This window comes from Perognathus longimembris, chromosome 23 (genome assembly GCF_023159225.1).
Source record: "Perognathus longimembris pacificus isolate PPM17 chromosome 23, ASM2315922v1, whole genome shotgun sequence".
Lineage (NCBI taxonomy): Eukaryota > Metazoa > Chordata > Mammalia > Rodentia > Heteromyidae > Perognathus > Perognathus longimembris.
Window position 1 is genome coordinate 15667267 of NC_063183.1, and position 18613 is coordinate 15685879.

At 55.1% G+C, this 18613-nt stretch overlaps 1 protein-coding gene across 1 annotated transcript; it reads right to left on the reverse strand.

The window, feature by feature from the left end:
• Positions 1-1761: 1761 nt before the first annotated feature.
• Positions 1762-12053, reverse strand: Mmp25 (matrix metallopeptidase 25). The gene is made up of 10 exons (XM_048332993.1): positions 11867-12053; positions 11408-11540; positions 9511-9646; positions 9142-9425; positions 3728-3904; positions 3571-3655; positions 3344-3426; positions 2643-2795; positions 2256-2513; positions 1762-2151 (listed from the first exon to the last, which is right to left on the reverse strand). Exons 1-10 carry the CDS (start codon positions 11981-11983, stop codon positions 1901-1903), a joined length of 1677 nt encoding a protein of 558 aa, XP_048188950.1. The 5' UTR covers positions 11984-12053; the 3' UTR covers positions 1762-1900.
• Between the last annotated feature and the right edge of the window lie 6560 nt (positions 12054-18613).

The window sequence follows — 18613 nt, forward strand, 5'->3', positions numbered from 1 at the left end:
CCACTTTGAGCCACAGCACCACTTCCAGTTTTCTGGTGGCTCAATGGACATAAGAGTCTCACAGATATTCTTGCTTGGGCTGGCTTTAAATCATGATCCTCAGATCTCAGTCTCCTGATTAGCTAGAATTACAGGTATGAGCCACCAACACCCAGCTAGTGAGTCTTTTACTTATTATAAAATCGTAAGGGGGCTGGGAATGTGGCTTAGTGGTAGAGTGCTTGCCTAGCATGCATGAAGCCCTGGATTTCATTCCTCAATGCCACATAAACAGAAAAACCCAGAAGTAGTACTGTAGCTCAAGTGGTAGAGAACTAGCCTTGAACAAAAGAAGCTCACAGACAGTGCTCAGACTCTGATTTCAAGCCCCAAGACTAGCAAAAAGAAAAAGAATTAAGAATTAAGATTATCAGGACTGAAAGTGTGGCTCCAGTGGTAAAGTAAGTTCAAGGTCCAGGACTGGCAAAAAAAAAAAAAAGTTGTACAGGTTCTTTTTATGTTCTGAACACAGTTCCTTATCAGATATATGAATTGCAAATTATCCTTCCCATGTGTAGCTTGTCTTTCCAAGTTCTAACCTTGGTTATTGGACTGTACTATATTTAACTGTACCATTAAAAAATTAGAGTAATCATTTTGATATGAACTTTTTGTATAATGACTCAACAAAGTACTGATGGCCAAGGAAGCTGACATGTAGCCTTAAAAACATCTGAGTTTGGGTTAGTAATGTGGCCTAGTGGTAGAGTGCTTGCCTAGCATACATGAAGCTCTGGGTCTGATTCCTCAGCACCACATAAACAGAAACAAGTGGTAGAGTGCTAGCCTTGAGCAAAAAGAAGCCAGGGACAGTGCTCAGGTCCTGAGTCCAAGCCCCAGGACTGGCCAAAATAAAAATGTCTGGCTGAGCTCAGCCAGCCTACACAACTATGAGAGGAAGGATTATCTTTTCTCAGAAGGTCTTGTCAAATGACTTTTCAGGTTTGTCTTTCTTGACTCTTCCTACTTCCTCAGCCCCTGCCTCCATCAACCCTGCATCCCAGCTCCTTCTGCAAAGCAGAGGGAGATTCAGTTCTGACAAGTTCCACTTACCACCCCCCATCAGCCCATCAGTGCTCAGAAGAAAGGAAAGGCTTTCGCTAACCATTTTTATTTTCCTCCTTGTGAGGCTTGGTTTCCTTCCCCTCCCACTTGGAGAGAGACCCGAGAGAGGCACAGACGGCTCCTTGGTGGCGTAGAATTGTCAGGTCATGGTGGTTGGGGACACCGGGCTCTTGCTGGTCTGGGTCTGAGGAACCTCTGAGGGCAATTTCCCCTAGGCTGCCCACAGCCTGAGCTCCTGGATGCACTGTGGGTGGGGCCCTGAGGCCAGGTGGCCGCCACCAAGGGGCCCTGAGTGGCTCCATCTGTAGGCCGTGGACACCTCTCAACCACGGCCCGTCAGCCTGTCTCTGGAGGCATGTAAGGGGGGGGGGCATGGGAGCGAGGGCAAGGAAGAGACACAGCAACACGCTTAAACAGCAGTCCCCCTGCCTGTCTACCCCCGGCCCCAGGACCCCCGCCAGCTGACAGCCTGGAGAGTGAAGGGGGGCTGGGGAGAACCAAGGCCGCGCAGCGCTGGGGGAGGTAGGCTCATGCTGGGACACTGCATGGCTGGGGACCCGAAGCCCCGGGGGCCACCAGAGCCACGAGTGACCGGAGGCGCGGGCCGCGCGCGCCCCCTGGCGGCCGACGCCCGCCCCGCACAAGCGCGGGAGTCCAGGCTGCAGCAGGAATCCGCCCGCCCGCCCGCTGCCCTCGGGGCTCCCGCGGTGGGGACCGCGGCGACGGGGCTCGCTAGCACCTCACACCGTCCGGGCGACGGGCGTGTCGGGGTGGGGTGGGGGAAGGGCTGCTCGGCTCAGCAGGCGGCGGCGCCCCCCGCCAGCAGGAGCAGGAGGGGCAGCAGGAGGGCGGCGCGCGGCCCCGCGGCGGCCCGGCTGAGCTCGCACCGACAGTCGCAGGCTCCGGGCTTGAGCGTGGTCCTGGGGGGCTCCGGGGCGGGGCAGTCCAGCCACGCGGGCCCCAGGGGCTGCGGGGAGTCCGGCTCCGCCTTGACGCTGCCCTTCGGAAAGCGCCAGAAGTGGAGGCCCTTGAAGAAGTAGGTGTCCCCTGTGGGAAGGAGGCTGTTGGGGCGCTCGGCCTGGCGCGCCCCGACGTGTCCGCCCGCCGCCACGCCCCGCCCGCTCCCGCGCCGCGGCCCCCGCGCCCCGCACCTGCGTTGCCCACGGTGACGTCGTCGGGGGCGGGCGGCGCGCCCTCCCACAGGCCCAGGTCGCGCGGGTAGCCGGGGTCCGGGCGCGCGGCCTCCTCGTCGTAGCGCCAGTACTGGCGGCCGCGGATCACGTAGGTCTTCCCGTTGAGCGGCCAGGAGAAGGCGGCGTCCGCCTCCAGGCCGGCCGGCAGCCCGAGCTCCGACAGCGGCCGCGCCGCGCCCTCCAGCTGCCGGTCCCGGAACACCCAGAACTGGGGGCCTGCGGGGCGCGGGTTGGTCTCCGGTGCGGCCCCCAGGCCCGCCCGGCCCCGAGTCCCCGCAGCCCCCGGTTCCCGCCCCGCGCCCCCCCCGCCCCCCCGGACCCCCAGGCCCGCCCGGCCTCGCTCACCGCTGAGGAGGAGGATGCGGTCGTCGCGGGGCCGGGCGTAGGCCGCCTGCACCACCCTCACGTGGGCCGGCAGCCCCTCCCAGAAGCGGTGCAGCCGCGCGGGCCGGGGCGACACCAGCTGTCCCGAGGGCTGCAGGCGCCAGAACCAGGGGCCTGCAGGGGGTAGGGGGACAAGGAGGGGGGCACGTGGGCGAGGGCGGCCTTCTCCTCCCATAGATGGGAGTCCGCCTGCAAATCCAGGGGCTGGGCGTGGAGGGGGGGGGTGGCTGAGACTAGAGAGCCTGTCTACAAGTGACCAGGGGCGGCTTGGAATTAGGGTGTCCCAACATCCGGTTTGCTAAGATCTTTTCTTTTTCCTGGGCTTTGAACTCAGGGCCTGGGCGCTCTCCCTGAGCTTTTGTGCTCCAGGCTAGCTCTCTACCACTTGAGCCAGTTTTTTTGGTAGTTAATTGGAGACAAGAGTCTCATGGACTTTCCTGCCCAGACTGGCTTTGAACCGGAATCCTCAGATCTCTGCCCCTGAGTAGCTGGGATTACAGGCATGAGCCACCTGCGTTTAGCTGATTAAAAAAAAAAAGAAGAAATTCCACTCCGAGGAAGCCTTGAAGCCTGAATGGGGCCCCTGAAGTGAATAGGAGCTAAGTGTGGGATCAGGAGGCTGGTGTGTGTGTGGGAGGGGGGGGGGACCTCAAGCGACTCACCTTTGAAGAAGAAGATTTCACCACGGATATTGGCAATGGCATCAAAATTGCCTTCACATCTATCAGGAACAGGTGTGGAGGGGCTGGGGAGGAAAGGCAAATGAGCAGAGGGCTGGGCTCCTCCATCCCTTACCCTGGGCTACCCCAGGCCACAGCCCCTCAGCAGGGCTGGAAGATACTGAGGTAAAAACTGGTCATTCAAGATCGCCCAGCCTGTGGGCACTCACCTGTCTGGGGGCAAGGCAGGGGGCTGGGGCGGGGGACCCAGGGGCTTCCTTGTCGGCCTGGCATATGGGGTGTGTGTTGCTTTCCCTGTGAGGAGTTAGGCACAGGTGGGTTCTCTGGCCCTTGCCGGGCCGCTCGGGGTGCCCCCATTTGTCATACCATAGAGCTGTACAAGGCCTTCTCGGTCATCCTGGGACAGGCGGTACTTCTCAGGGTCGCCCACTGGGCCCTGGTAGAAGGGCCTCATAATGGAGTTGGGTGCAGAGGAGTGGCCCAGCCCCAGGGCATGGCCAAACTCATGAACTGCCACAGCAAATAGGTCGATTCCATCACCATCTAGGGAGGGGGGACAGTGGGCTGAGATAAAGGCACCCCATATTAGGCAAGGAAACCTGTGGGGTGGGGCTAGGTGACACTCAGGAAGGGTCAGGACTGGGCAGACTGTCCTGCCTTCCTTCAACAGTGTGTATTTATCCCCCAGGACCATAGCTTGCTAGGCAAACACTGCCACTTGAGCCTTGTCCCCAGCCCTCTTGTTTGTACTATGTTCCCCAGTTTCCCATGGGCTGATCTGGAACTCTGGATTCTCCCACCTCTGCCTCCCCAGTAGCTGATGTTACAGGTGTGCACTATTGCACAGGTCCCAGTCAGCAAATAACTTTCGAGTAGCCTTCAGTGCTGACACTGGAGTACGAGACTCAAGAGACCCACAGGGACAACAGAAAAGAGGTGTCCCTATAAGCTAAAACTTTTCCCCCAGGAAAAGGAGGCTTGCAGACACTACTCTTTTGAGGGGAGGGGGGAATGAGGGTGTCTGTAATTCTCTCCAGAGTCCCAGCCCTTGCAGCCTTCCCTCCTTTCAGCTGTAGTCTGTGCTATTTCTCCCCCTCCTGTGGTCCACATCTCCAGGGACTCAGTTCCCTCTCCCGGTCTGGGGTCTTTACCCTGCCCCCCACTGGCCTTCTGCCTGTCTCTTCCCAGCACTCAGGCTCCCCACAGCAGGCACTCTCAGACCACAGCCTGCTGCAGGCTCTTCATTCAGCCTCCCTCCCAGCCTCTTCCCACACCCCAGGCTTCCCTGGGGATCCGGCCCGAGCCGGGCAGAGCCTCTTCCTGCCAATCAATCGACTGGGCCCTGGCTCCGCCCCCAAAAGACAGGAGAGCTGGGCAGCCCTCAGCAGATGTTGATCTAGCTCGTGGAAATCTCTAGCCAGGGTCAGTGACATTGAAAGAGGGATTGTTGGAAATGATGTAGCCCATTGACTTTCTGGGATGAGGGGGTGGCTTAAGTGGTAAAAAACTTTTAGGAAGCAGGAGGTCCTGAATTCAGACCCCAGTACCCCCACAAAAAAAAAAAGGAAAAAAAACAACAAAACAACTTGCCTTCAGCTCAGGCACTGTTAGTTTAAAAGTGAAATAACTGGGGAGAGGTGTGGGATCTAAGGAATAGCAAACACTTGATCCCTTTTACCTCCCAAACTACTATTTCCCGTTCTTCTTTTACAGAGGGGGAAACTGAGGTAGAGAAAGGATGAGGGTGCAGGCAGAGCTGGGGCTGACACTGCATAGTGCCTTCAGATGTGCCTGCTCAAATGAACTTCCGCCCTGGCTGTACATCTTGTTATGCTGTGTCCGGTTGTGTGGGGGAGGGGTGTGCGTGCAAGCACCTGTGCATGTGTGTCGGCACTGGAATTGGAACTCAGGGCCTGGGCCCAGTCCCTTCTCTCATCAAGGGTGAGGCTCTACACTTAAGCCACATGTCAACTTCTGGCTTTCTTTTTTCCCCTCTATATATGGTGCTGAGGCATCAAACCCAACGCTTCATGTATGCGAGGCAAGCACTCTACCACTAGGCCACATTCCCAGCCCTGACTTCTGGCTTTTTGGAGGTTAATTGGAGATAAGAATTTCACAGACTTTCCTGTCTGGGCTGGCATTGAACCGTGATCCTCAGATCTCAGCCTCTTGAGTAGCTAGGATTACTGGTGTGAATCACCAGTGCCCACTCCAGCTCTGTATACTTCTTCTGAGAAATCAGATGAAGTTGTCTCAATCATGTAGATCTCCTCTCATTTTTCTTTCTAGTCTTGCCTTTCTTTGGTCACAAGGAGCTTCCGGGCTAGGTCCCCTTCCTGAACCCTTCTTGTGATATGCAGCTGGAGGAAATTACACAACTGTGCAGGCCTGGCCCATGAGAATCCTGATAGGCAGTGTGAAAGTGTTCTCAGTACATCCTCTCATCACTGTCCTCTGATGGGCTGGAAACATCTCAGCCTGTTCCAAATCCACGGTCCTTATGACAGGACTCAGCCTCAGTCCCAACTTTGTGTGGCAAATGCCAACACATGCACCCTGTTTCATCAATGCAGCATAATGCTGGCTTTTAGTGCCCGGGGCGGGAGGGAGGAGCCAGTTTCATGTCTCCCATGCCCATCTCCTGCCTCTGGTCCTGCCCTGCAAGGGGATCTTGCCTCAATTCAGCAACTTCAGGCCATGCCCCTCTCTTCCTATTGGCTCATCCCAACTCCATGCAGAGATGCTCTCTGGACTTGGTACCTGGGGCCTGTTGGCCTGCCCACTGCAGCCAGGTTTCCCAGCAGGTGATCTAAACTCAGCCTCCGGGCTGGGGATATGGCCTAGTGGCAAGAGTGCTTGCCTCCTATACATGAGGCCCTGGGTTCGATACCCCAGCACCACATATACAGAAAATGGCCAGAAGTGGCACTGTGGCTCAAGTGGCAGAGTGCTAGCCTTGAGCAAGAAGAAGCCAGGGGCAGTGCTCAGGCCCTGAGTCCAAGCCCCAGGACTGGCAAAAAAAAAAAAGTACTAAACTCAGCCTCCTCCCCTCCTTTCATGTTGAACCCCACCCACGGAGCCTGCAGCCACAGAAAGGACACTTGGGTTGAGTGACAGTGACTCACATCTGTTATCCTAGATCTTCAGATCTCAGTTTAAGGCCAGTCCAGGCAGGCAAGTCCCTGACATTCTTATTTCCAATCAACCATTAAAAAGCCAGAAATGGGGCTGTGGCTTAAGTGGTAGAGTACCACCCTTGATGAAAAAAACTAAGGGACAGAGTCCAGACCCTGAGTTCAAGCCCATGGGCTGGTACCAAAAAAAAAAAAAAAAAAAAAAGTCACTTGTTCTCGGATGACCATGTCCATACTGGGTAACTTACTGGACTTGTTTGTTGTGCTGACCACTTCCTCCTTCACTCTTGGTCTCCATCGCCTTCAGTCTGTCCTTTCCCCATCTTGGTTAATTCTTCCTCCCAGCTGCCCACCTCTCAGCCCGGGGCTCTCCAAGGCTCTGAACATGACCTTTACTTTTGCTTCTTTCTTCCCAATCACCAAGAACCCTCCCATCTGCCCAGCCCAGCCCTCATACCAGCTGGCAGTGGAGAGCACACCACTGTGCACCAGGCCCCCAGTGAGCGAAGAGCCCACAAACCACATTGCTGCATGGAACTCCTCTTCCCACTAGAAACGGAGGAACCCCAAGTGGATGCAGAATCCACCAGCCTGGGTTGAGGGTTAGCTCAGCAGTAGCACTCTTTCCTAGAATGCATGAGGCCTTGGGCCATCCCCAGTACTGCAGATCAGCACCCAAAGTCTGCGTGCTGCCACAGAACACAACCCTGTCATGGTGTCCATTGCTGGCTGGCAATCCCTGCCCACACCTGCCCTGGCTGCCCCCTCCCCACACAGGCCCCTGCAGCAGCCTGCAGCCAATGACTGGTCCACACAGGCCTGGGGAGAGCTACACCCTTCCTCCCCTGCACACAGACACATGCACACACACATGTGCACACACACACACTCACGTGTGCCTGCTGCAGAACTCCATGGGACCAGGCTGCTCTCTGGCTGAGACCACAACCTTGCTCAGCTTCTCACCCTCGCCTGCTTCTCTTTCCCCTGAGAAACTGCTTGCATAACATTTCCATGAGGCGCTCCCCTTCTGGGGAACCCAGCCTAGGATGGAGGGGTCTAAGTTCTGATGCAAGATACTCAATGCTGTGGTGACTCCCGCCTGTCATCCTGGCTGCTCAGGAGGCTGACATCTGAGGACCACAGGTTGAAGCCAGCCTGGACAGACAAATCCATGAAACTTTTTTCTCCAACTAACCACCAAAGAGCTGGAAGTGGAGCTCTGATTCAAGTAGTAGGGAACTACCCTTGAATAACAACAACAACACACACACACACACACACACACACACACACACACACACACACATCCAAGCACTGCAAACACATGCCCAGCCCTACTTCTTGGATCCCTGCCTCTACACACACCTCCCCTGCACCAGGGCTACCTCAGAATGCATTGCCATTGGACAGCTCCTATTGCTTTCAGAACCCTGTTGACCAAACTCTGCTACTGGCTCCCCTCTGTGAGCCCTCTGGAGGGCTCTGAGCCCTCCAGAGCCTCAGATGCCCAAGGCCACCTCTCCCTTTAGTGACTCTTCTACCTGGCCGTGTGGCGCTGATCCAGCTTGCTGTGCTTCCTCATGATGTGTCCTGTGCATTCAAGAGCAGGACCTTGTCCATTTGGCCTGGGCTATTTGGTGTGTGTGTGTGTGTGTGTGTGTGTGTGTGTGTGTGTGTGAGAGAGAGAGAGAGAGAGAGAGAGAGAGAGAGAGAGAGAGAGATTGAGTATTGCTATGTAACCTAGGCCAGTCTGGAGCTGTCAATCCTGTTGCCTTAGCCTCCCTAGTGCTGGGATGACAGGCATGTGCCACTGTGCCTGGCACACGCACACACACACACACACACACACACACACACACAGTGAACTGACAGAGGCATCCCAGGATGCCTCCTATGGGAACGCATAGGCCAAAGACTTCCTCTGTGACATCAGGTTGCTGTGTCACTGAGTGTGTAGCAAGTAACTGCCAGTCCCCTTCCGCCTCAGCTGTTTGTTGTGTTTTGTTTTGTTTTGTTTTTGTTCCTGGGGCTGGAACTCAGGGCCTAGGTACTGTCCCTGAATTTTTTTTTTGCGCAAGGCTGGTACCCTATCACTTGAACCACAGCTCTTTTTCTGGTTAATTGGAGAGAAGAGTCCCACAGACTTTCCTGCCCAGGCTGGCTTCAAACTGCAGTCCTTAAATCTCAACCTCCTGCATACCTAGGATTGTAGGCTTGCATCACCAAGGCCCAGCCTGCCTCAGCTGTTTGTGAGCTGCGCTGATTCACAGAGAGGCAACAGAGAGGCTGTGTAGGCTCAAAGCCACCAGCCCAGTTCACATACAGCTGGGCACCCAGCAGGCCTTTGTGATGGTCAGTTTAGAGTTTGGTCAAACACCAACCCAGATATTGCTGAAGTATACTGGAGATTTGACTGACATCTGCTCTAAGTAACTTAATCAGCTGGTGTGGGTGAACCTCATCCAGTCAGTTCAACCTCTTACCTTTCTGCCTGGGCTGGCTTTGAACCTCGACCTTCAGATCTCAGCCTACTGAGCAGCTAGGATTAGAGGCAGGAGCCACCAGTGCCTTGTTTGCTCGATTAATTTAAGATTAGTTCTTCAAGACAGACAGAGCTGGGGAGAAGATGGGATATTTTACCTTTTGATCTAAAAGTCCAGGTCTCCTCATCGTCAAAGTGAGTATCCCCAGAAATGGGGTGCTCCCCAGGGAAGAAGGCATGGGCCAGCGTGCCACCCTGTCCATCGAAGGGGTAGCTGTCCTGGTGGTAGGCCCGGGCAAAGTCGATGAGAATGTCGGGCTCCTGGGAGCTGACCTCCCGAAACATGAGGCTGGACTCCATGCCCCAGACGCCCAGGGCGGTGTCCATGAGGTAGCGCACCGTGTCCCTGCTCAGCTGGGAGCTCTGGGGGAAGGACCGCACCCTGGGAAGAGGACACAGGAAGCACAGGGCTGGAAGGGAGAGGGAGGCTATGGTGGAGGCCGGGGAGAGGGGACGCCAGGACAGACCTCCACGTCAGCGTCCGCTTTTTCCACACGCTCCCGCTGAGGGCGTAGCGGCGACGGCGTCTAACCAGCCCTGCAGACCCCAGGACATCGGGCAGCGAGCAGCGTGGCTTTTGCATGGCTTCTATGGTCATTGCGTCTATGGGAGACAGGGGAGGGCACAGGCCCAATCTTTCTTTTTTTGTGTGCCAATCCTGGGGCTTGAGCTCAGGGCCTGGGTGCTGTCTCTGAGCTTTTTCACTCAAGGCTAGTGCTCTACCACTTTGAGCCACAGCACCACTTCCAGTTTTCTTGTGGTTCATGGAGATAAGAGTCTCATGGACTTTCCTGCCTGGCTAGCTTTGAACCACGATCCTCAAACTTCAGCCTCCTGAGTAGCTAGGATTACAGATGTTAACCATCAGCAACCCTCTTTCCTCCCTCCCTTCCTTTCCTCACTCTCCCTCCCTCCCCACTTCCCTTTCCTCTCAAGGTCAGGTCTCTTATGTAGTCCAGGCTGGCCTTCCAAACACCGCAAGTGTGTTCTACCACACCTGCTTTGTCACCATCTAACTTCCTACTTGAAGAGCCCAATGCTTGGAGAAGTTAATTTGCCAAAGGTCCCAACATCTCTCTGGAAGCCGCTCGTGCTGCACTATTACCATTGACCCCAGTATGCAGTGCCCCATGTGACTTGGTGGACTGGCCATTCCTGGGGTGTTCGGAAGTGAAAGCCATGCCTTATGGCTGGCCGGCAGAACCTCTAGAAAGGAGGCTGGGTTAGGTGAGGTGTCTTCCTTTGGTGCAACTATCTCCCTCCCCCAGGCTGCCCACCCTCCCTGCAGGTAGATGAATTCCAAGTGCAAAGTGCTATGTGGGCCAGAGGTTCTGTGTGGCAGGCCAGCCCTCCTGGGTGAGGGCTGCCTGGAATTCCCTTTTCTAGTGTGGTCTCATTCTCAGTCACCACTTCATCTTCAAGTTAAGGTCAAACCACTGTTGTTGAAATGTAAAGTTGTAATGCCAAGGCCCTGCCTCGGGCTGTTCCGAGAGTGAACAGCACAGAACCAAACCTTAGCTTGTAGCTAGCCAGATCCTTCTCTCCTAGATCTAATTTCACAAGACAGCCCTCAGCTCTACCTCCAAAACCCACCCTTCTAGCCACACCTCACCCCTTCTCCAGCCTGCCACCCTCCCCTCCCCCAGTGCTACCTCCTTCCGGTTCTGCTCACTCCCCACCCTCTATACTCCATCAGCAACCATGTAAAACTGAAAATCAAAGCTGGAACACTGGCAAGTGCCTGTAATTCCAACTGCTCAGGGAGGCCGAGATAGGACAACAGGTTTGAGAGACCAAGATAGGCAACATCAGCACTATCTGACATCATCCTGCATATTGATCTGCTTTCTCTCTCCCTAGGCACATTAGTTCCACTAGAACAGGGGACACATGAGCTTTGTCCACTATTGTAACAAGAAACCTGAAATGGCCTGGTATTAAGAGATTCCCTAGAAAGGTTAAGATGCACACTGGAGAGCCTGAGGGGTCTGGCAGGACCTGAGATCTATGTCCTCCCAGCTCCTGGGATTCAGTTGCATGCTGAGATTTAAAGAGTGCTGGAGCAGGTGCCTGTAGCAGCACATGCCTGTAATCTTAGCTGCTCATGAGGTTGAGATCTGAGAACCACAGCTTGAAGCCAGCCTGGATGAGAAAGTTGGAGACACTCTTACCTCCAATGAACCACTGAAGAGCTTGAAGTGGAGCTGTGGCTCAAGTGGTAGAGAGCCAGTCTTGAGTGACAAAGCTAAGGGACAGCGCCAGGCCTTGAGTTCAACCCAACATACACACACACACACACACACACACGAATGCGGGATCATGGTCAAGCTGAGGCAGAACAGCACAGCAGGTGGGGACACCTACCCAGGGAGCCTGTCTCAGGCAGCCCAGCAAACCTCTGCATAAGCCTGATGGCATCCTGCAGCTTGGCAGAACTCTGCAGCTGGGCCTGGGCAGGATCCGGTGGCGGCAGGTAGCCATAGCGTGTCAGCCAGTCCTAGGTCATCAGAGGAGCAGGTGAAACAGGGGAGCGGAAGAGGTCGAGGATCCCCCTGCCCACGGCGTCCTGGGAGCCCCGTCCTCCCTCCTCCCTTCTCCCGGGGAGCCTAGCGCGGAGCCCAGGCTGGGAATCGTGGCCGCTCCGCGCCCCCTCCGGGATGCGTGTGCGCCCAGCAGGTGCCAGGCCCCCTCCCGGCCGGGTTCCGGGTCCCCAAAGGCGGGGCCTCCCGACAGACCCAGCTCCAGGCCCCGCGACCCCATGCCCGCCACTCTGGGCATTTGAATCCCATCTCGGCCACCCGCACCCGGGCCCCCAGTGCTCACCACGCCCAGGCTCACGGCCTGCGCTGCGGGGTTCGGGGCGCGCGAGGGCGGCGGCCGCAGCAGGAGCAGCAGCACCAGGAGCCGCAGACCCCGAGGGGGCCCTGGCGCCCGCCGCATGGCGCCCGAGCCCGGGCTCCGGGGGGCTGGAGGGGGGAGGGGAAGAGAGGGCGCAGCGAGGAGGGTCGGGGCACGGTGGGAGGGGGGGACGGGTGGGGGCGAGGAGACCAGGGGCGCGGGGTGGCGGCAGCGGAGGGTCCGGGTCCGGGTCCGGGTCGGGATCTGGGTCTGGATCGAGATCCGAGCCGGGATGCGGGTCGGTGCTGCCCCGGGCCGCGGGCGGACGGCGGGATGCGGAGTGGAGCGGGACGCGGCGGGGAAGTGGTCGGACCTTCGAAGTGCGGCGGACGGGACGGGGCGGGGCGGGGCGGGGCGGGCGGAGGGGCCGGCCTGCGGGCACCGGGGGCCGGGGTCCCCTCCCCTGAGAGCGGCCGCCGGGGAGGACGCCTGGGGCGGGGACCGGGCCGCGCGCCCCGAGCTCCCCCGCCCCAAGTTTCTCTTCCCGGATCCCTGCGCGGGGCTGGCTTCTGCGAGCTCCGGGCGCACGGCCGCCGCCCGGACCTCCCTAGCCCTCCCCTCCTCCCCCACCCCTCCGCCTCCTGTCCGCCCCTCCTCCTTCCTCGTCCTCCTCCCCGTCCCCCGCCGGGACCCCGCCGGACCGGCAGCCGGAGCGCCGGGGGACTTCCGGGCAGCGGGAGGCCGGGAAGGAAGCCTCGGGCCCCCGCGGGGTCCCAGCCCCGGCCGGCCGTTCCCCATCCTGGATCCTTTGGTCCCCCGACCCCCGGGGTTACAGCGTCCCCGCCTCGGGCCCCTGGCGACCCCCACCCCGCGTCTCCAGACCCCGCGTGTAGACCAGGGCCGCTCGGGGAGGGGAGGAGGACACCGCACCGGGCGTTCAGAACCGAGACCCCGCGCGGAGCCCGCCCCTGGGGGCCCAGAGGGGGGGGTCCCCGAGGTGAGAGGCGTGACGGGGAGGCCTGGCGGGCGGGGTCGGGGCGCGCACACGCAGCCCGGCCACGCGGAATCCACGTGCGCACTGTCCCCGAGGCCCGGCCGGGTGGGCTTCCCTGAGACCCTCCCAGGGCCCGCAGAGGGGGACTCGCTCCCGCCGTCTGCGCACACACGCACCGCACCTGCGCTCCAGGTGGCCCCCTTATGGAGACACCGGCCAGCGGGTGCGGTGGCTCACACCTGTAATCCCAGCTGCTTAGGATGCTGAGGCTGAGGTCTGAGGACACGGTTCAAAGCCAGACCAGCCCCCCCCCCCAACCCCCGCAACAAAAGAAAGACTTGCCAACTAACCAACAAAAAGCCAGAAGCAAAAAAAAAAAAAAAAAAAAAAAAAAAAAGCCAGAAGCGGAGGTGTGGCTTAGGTGGTAAAGTGCCAGCCCTGAGCAAATAAAATAAAATAAACGCCAAGTAAGACTTAGAAGCCCTGAGTTCAAGCCCTAGCATCAGAAGAAAGGGGGAAAAAGAATTGCAAGGGGACGTGATTCTGCATATAGCACCCTCGTGTTTGCCATCAGAGTCTTGGCTAGGCTGTTGCCTGGCTGAATTCCTTGCTTGATCATAGCAGGGTTTTGTGGCCATCCTGTGATAGGATTAAACCAGCGCCCCAAATCTGCAGTTGGAGACCGAAGAAGTATAGGCATTGAGAACCCTTTTATCTCACCTCTACCCCCACCCCAGGCCAGGACTTGAACTTGGTATCTGACACTTTCACTCACTGGCTGGCACTCTACCACCTGAGCCACGCCTCTCAACCCTAACCCTTTGATTACTCATTGATTATTTCTGTCTGGAGCAGGGTGGCCTACGAGGGGGGTTTATTGTGGTTAGGGTGAGGATTCCTCCAAACTAGCCAAGACTTTTGGGATTTAAGTCTCCCTCCTGTGTGAAAGGGAGCTTGTCCTAGTGTGGACAAAGAGGGAAGAGGGCATGGGGCTTTAACACCTGCTGCCCTTTTTTTTTTTTTTTTTAAATAGAGTTAGACTCTTTATTACAGGGTACTACAAATGGAAACCATGCTTGGGAGACCAGTTGTTACTGAACAAAGATGGCAACGATGGACCTCCACCTCCAGGTGCCAGGCACAGAACATGGAGAGGCTGCCTGTGGATTTTGGCCAGTACCATCCTCCTGCAACTTCACAGAATCCCAGCAGGAAGAATCCAGCAAAACCATGCCAACCTTCATGTGTGAGACCCAGAGAGCAGCTGCCAGGCTCTAGGCTGTGTGTGTGTGTGTGTGTGTGTGTGTGTGTGTGTGTGTGTGTGCTTCCGGCCCATACCTACTGGGTGGGGCACTTGCCTCAGACTCACCTGAGTTCAATCCCTACCATGGCCAACAATGAGCCATTGTCTTCTGCCCCTAGGATGGGTCATGGTTATAATGCAGCAAGAGATCCTTGAAACCCTGTGCCTACTGAGTTCCACCCCTCTATGTGCAGCCAAGGGGACTTCTCCCCCCTCCCCGCCCACATGCACGGAGATACTCACTAAACACTGTTTATAGCTTTGAAAGAAGTGCCAAAAGCCAAGATAACTCACTGATAAGAGAACCAAGAACTAAATTGGATGGAATCATGCACCACTCAATTATTGAGAATGGAAGCTCATGGCTATAACTCCAGCTACTTGGAAGGCAATTTAGGAGATTGAGAACATTGCAGCGTAGGGCCATGCTGAGCAAAGAGGGCATCTCAATCCATTAGCCAGGTGTCGGGGTGTACACCTATGATGCCAGTTACTTAAAGTATAAGTAGGAGTATTACTGTCCAATGCGAGCCTGGACAGAAAGTGAGAGACCCTATCAGAAAAATAAGTAAAGCAAAGAGGGCTGGGGACATGGCTCAAGCGGCAGAGTGCCTGCTGAACAAGTACAAGACCACAGGATGCTGAGGTCCGAGGAGATGGTTCAAAGCCAGGCCAGCCTTCCCCCCCCCCCCGCCCCAACAAAAAAGACTTGCCAACAATTAACCAACAAAAAGCCAGAAGTGGAGTTGTGGCTTAAGTGGTAGAGTGCCAGCCTGGAGCAAATAAAATAAAAACACATGCCAAGTAAGACTTAGACGCCCTGAAATGTTACGGGGTTCAAGGGAGGGGATTCCACATCCCTCCAAGAGTCCACCACTCAGAGACAGTCTCAAACAAAAAGATGGATTTACTGGGGAAGCAAAAACTGTCCTAACACTTGGGGAAGAATAATTCTCACATTGTGAGTCTGTTTCCAGCTTCCCTTTTTACATACGTTGTGAAGAGATGCTGGGTTTTTTGCTCGGGAGCAAAGAAAAAAAAAGTTCCTAATTGTCCTAGCCAAGGAAAAGCTATCTGGAGACCTTATCTGAAAAGCAAACCAAAGCAGGGAGGAGGCTCAAGCAGTCAGCTGGAAGAAATCTGTTCTTTTCTTCCAGCAACTTCCCAATTTTCCCTCACTTTTCTACTTGGCAGACGTATTGATTCCAGGCACACACCACAAAGGAGAATCTCAGAAACGTGATGGTGAACTAAACCACATCCCGCCTGTGACTTCCTGTGTGGGTCATTCAAGCCTAATCTAGAGCAACTGAAAGCAGATTTGAAATTGCTGGGGGCTAGAGGTGGAGAGACAAGTTGACTACAAAGGGGAAAGCAAAATTTGGGGGTGACTTCTCATGATTGCGGTGGTATTATATTATACTGCTACCTATTTTTGTACAAACTCCTTAAATGAAACACTTAGGATACAGGAATGGTGGGTAGCTCATGCCTGTAATCTCAGCCTTCTGGAAGCTGAGGTAGGAATGAGAATTTGAGGATAGCTTGAGCTTCTAAGCAAGTTCAAGGACAGTTAGGGCTACATGGTAAAGCAAAATGGAAAGGGAAGAAGAAGAGAGGAGAAGCCACAGAGACTCAGAGAAGACACAAAAAGCAGGGCTATGTAGCACCTAGGCAGAGTGGCGTGATACAGCTACAGGCCAAGGGGTGCTGGCTGCCTCCCATCACCAAAGGCTAGGAAAGAAGCAGGGAACAACTTTGTTCTCAGAGCCTCCAGAAGGAACCAACTGTGACTGTAGAACTTGTAGCCTCCTGAACAGAAATACCATGGCATTTGTTTAAACCACCCGGTCACCATGTTCCATTGGCCCTAGGGAACTAATATCCACTCCCAATGAAACTGATCAGGACAAGTTGCTGAGCCACTGGGCCCCATTTTAGCTCCATAGATACAGAGCTGGGACAAGTGATATGGAGGGGGGCACGGGGCAACTCTGTGCCCCACCATATAGAAAAACATTTAGATTCAAGCAGAGTGAGGCCTGAAGAGCAGACAAAACGTCATTGCTTCCTTTGTGCAGCATGGTTGGGAGGAGCCAAGGAGAAACACCAGGGACAGCCAGCCAACCAGCTACTCAGCATTTCTTGGAAAAGGCTCTGCGAGCCAGGAGACCCTGCCTGCTAAAGAGGAAGAGAGATTTGAAGACACAGCAAAGGTACACTAGGTCTGCTATGAAAGAGAAATAAAAACCACATCCCTCCTAAAAGGGAAACAGACAGAAAAACTGAACAATTCTCACTGCACCCAAGAGCTTCCTTCAGCTTTCTTGTCCTGTTCTTAGTACCGTGTAAAAATCAAATCCAGGCATGGTGGTACATGCCTGTCATCCCAGCGCTCAGGAGATGGAGGTAGGAGGACTGCAAAGATGAGGCCAATCTGGATTAGAAATCAAAGAGTCTGGACGCCGATGGCTCCAATGCTTGTCATCCTAGCTACTGGAGAGGCTGAGATCTGAGGATGGAGGCTCAAAGCCAGCCCAGGTAAGAAAGTCCATGGGACGTTTATCTCCAATTAACCATGAGAAAGCAGGAAATGAGGCTGTGGCTCAGTTGGAAGAGCACTAAAAAAGCCAGGTGAAATTGAGAGGTCCTGGGAGGAACTTTGCTTGAACTGGTGCCTGGGGACAGAGGCAGAGGTGGTTGGCTGTGACAGTTCATGGATGAGCAGTGACAGTCACATCTCAGCCTCATGTTTCTCCTTCTATTGCCCAGGTGAGCACATTTTACGTTTAGCGTGATGATAAATTCATGCATCTGGCATTCTTTTTGTTTGTGTGTGTGGTGTAACTAGGGCTGGAACTCAAAGCCTTGTGCTTGTAAGGCTGGTGCTCTACCTCTTGAGCTTTGAGCCATGCCCTGCTGCCTTCACTGATTGTGTGTGTGTGTGTGTGTGTGTGTGTGTGTGTGTGTGTGTGCATATGTTTCCCCCTTGGTGTACTGGGGTATAAACTTGAACTTGCTAAGCAGGTTCTGTCGTTCCAGCCATTCTGTCAACCCTTTTGGTGTGGCTTATTTTCAAGATCAGGTCTCATTTGATGCTCAGGACTGGCTTGCCCTGACTCATTGGGATGACAGGCATACACCACTGAATTTGGCCATGGCGCTTTCCCCAAAGCCAGGATGACAGATACCCGCCATTCTGCCCAGCCACTGGTGTAAATGGAGTCTTTCTTTTATGCCTGAGATGATCTCAAACCATGATCCTCTGATCTCTGTTTCCTAGGTAGCTACAATTAGAGGCTGGACCCACTGCTCCTGTCTTCTTTGTATTTTTACAGCCTCCATTTCATTAATTTATGCCCCAATCATCATCATCATCATCATCATCATCATCATCATCATCATCATTATTTTGTCAGCCATGGGGCCTGAACTCAGAGCCTGGGAGCTGTCCCAGAGCTCCTTTGCTCAAGGCTAGTGCTCACTTTGAGCCACAGCGCCACTTCCAATTTCCTGGTTCATTGGAGACAAGAGTCTCAGGGGGACTTTTCAGCCCAGGCTGGCTTTGTGATCCTCAGAGCTCAGCCTCCTTGGTAGCTAGGATTACAGGCATGAGCCACTGGCTCCTTGCTTTTATTATTTCTTTCTACCTACTAATTTTCATTTAGGGTTTGGCTTGTTCTTGCTTTTCTTGAGGTACAGCATTAGGCTATTTATTTGAGATCTCTTTGTTTTTGTTTGATTGTTTTCTTTTTTTTAAGTAGACACTCAGAGCTATAAACTTTCCTCTTAGCACTGCAGAGCGTGAAATAGTGTATATCAAGGTTGAAATGCTCCAGACAATGCTAGTCACTGCTAAAAGCCCGGAGGTGCCATGGTCTGGAGCCCAGTCATTCCTGATGCGTCTTCTTCTGTGACAAAGCTCTGGGAGAATGGTGGAGTGTTGCAGCTTCTGATTGGTCATGGTGTGGTGAAATCTGGGAAGGCTTCCTCGGGGAGGAGGCAGCTTTACCCCATTTCCCCTGGCCAAGCAGTAGATACCCAGGGGTTTCCCAAGTGGAGAGGAACAGGAAGGGCTTTGTGGCTGGGCATGAGCCGTGAGTTTCCAGAGAGCTGGCTTGCTTGGGAACCAGGCAGGGGAAGAGCAGGCTGCTCTCACTCTCCGTGTGTGTGTGTGTGTGTGTGTGTGTGTGTGTGTGTGTGTGTGTGTGTGTTGGTCCTGGGGCTTGAACTTGGGGCCTCATACTCTTGCTGAACTTTTTTGATCAAGGGTGGGTTCTGTACCACTTGAGACACGCCTCCACTTCTGATTTTTCACTGGTTAATTGGAGATAAGAGTCTCATTATTTTTCGGCCTGGCCTGGCTTTAAACCTTCATCCTCAGGTTTCAGCCTCCTGAGGAGCTAGGATGACAGGTGTGAGCCTCTAGCGCCGG

What these genes read in the sequence shown, in the direction of transcription:
- Mmp25 (XM_048332993.1), bottom strand. Translation starts at nt 11,983, where the DNA reads ATGCGGCGGGCGCCAGGGCCCCCTCGGGGTCTGCGGCTCCTGGTGCTG. An exon ending in AAGCGGACGCTGACGTGGAG is followed by an intron (nt 9,426 to 9,510) that starts GTCTGTCCTGGC and finishes TCCTCTTCCCAG; the next exon opens with GGTGCGGTCCTTCCCCCAGA. An exon ending in CTGGACTTTTAGATCAAAAG is followed by an intron (nt 3,905 to 9,141) that starts GTAAAATATCCC and finishes CCCCCTCCCTAG; the next exon opens with ATGGTGATGGAATCGACCTA.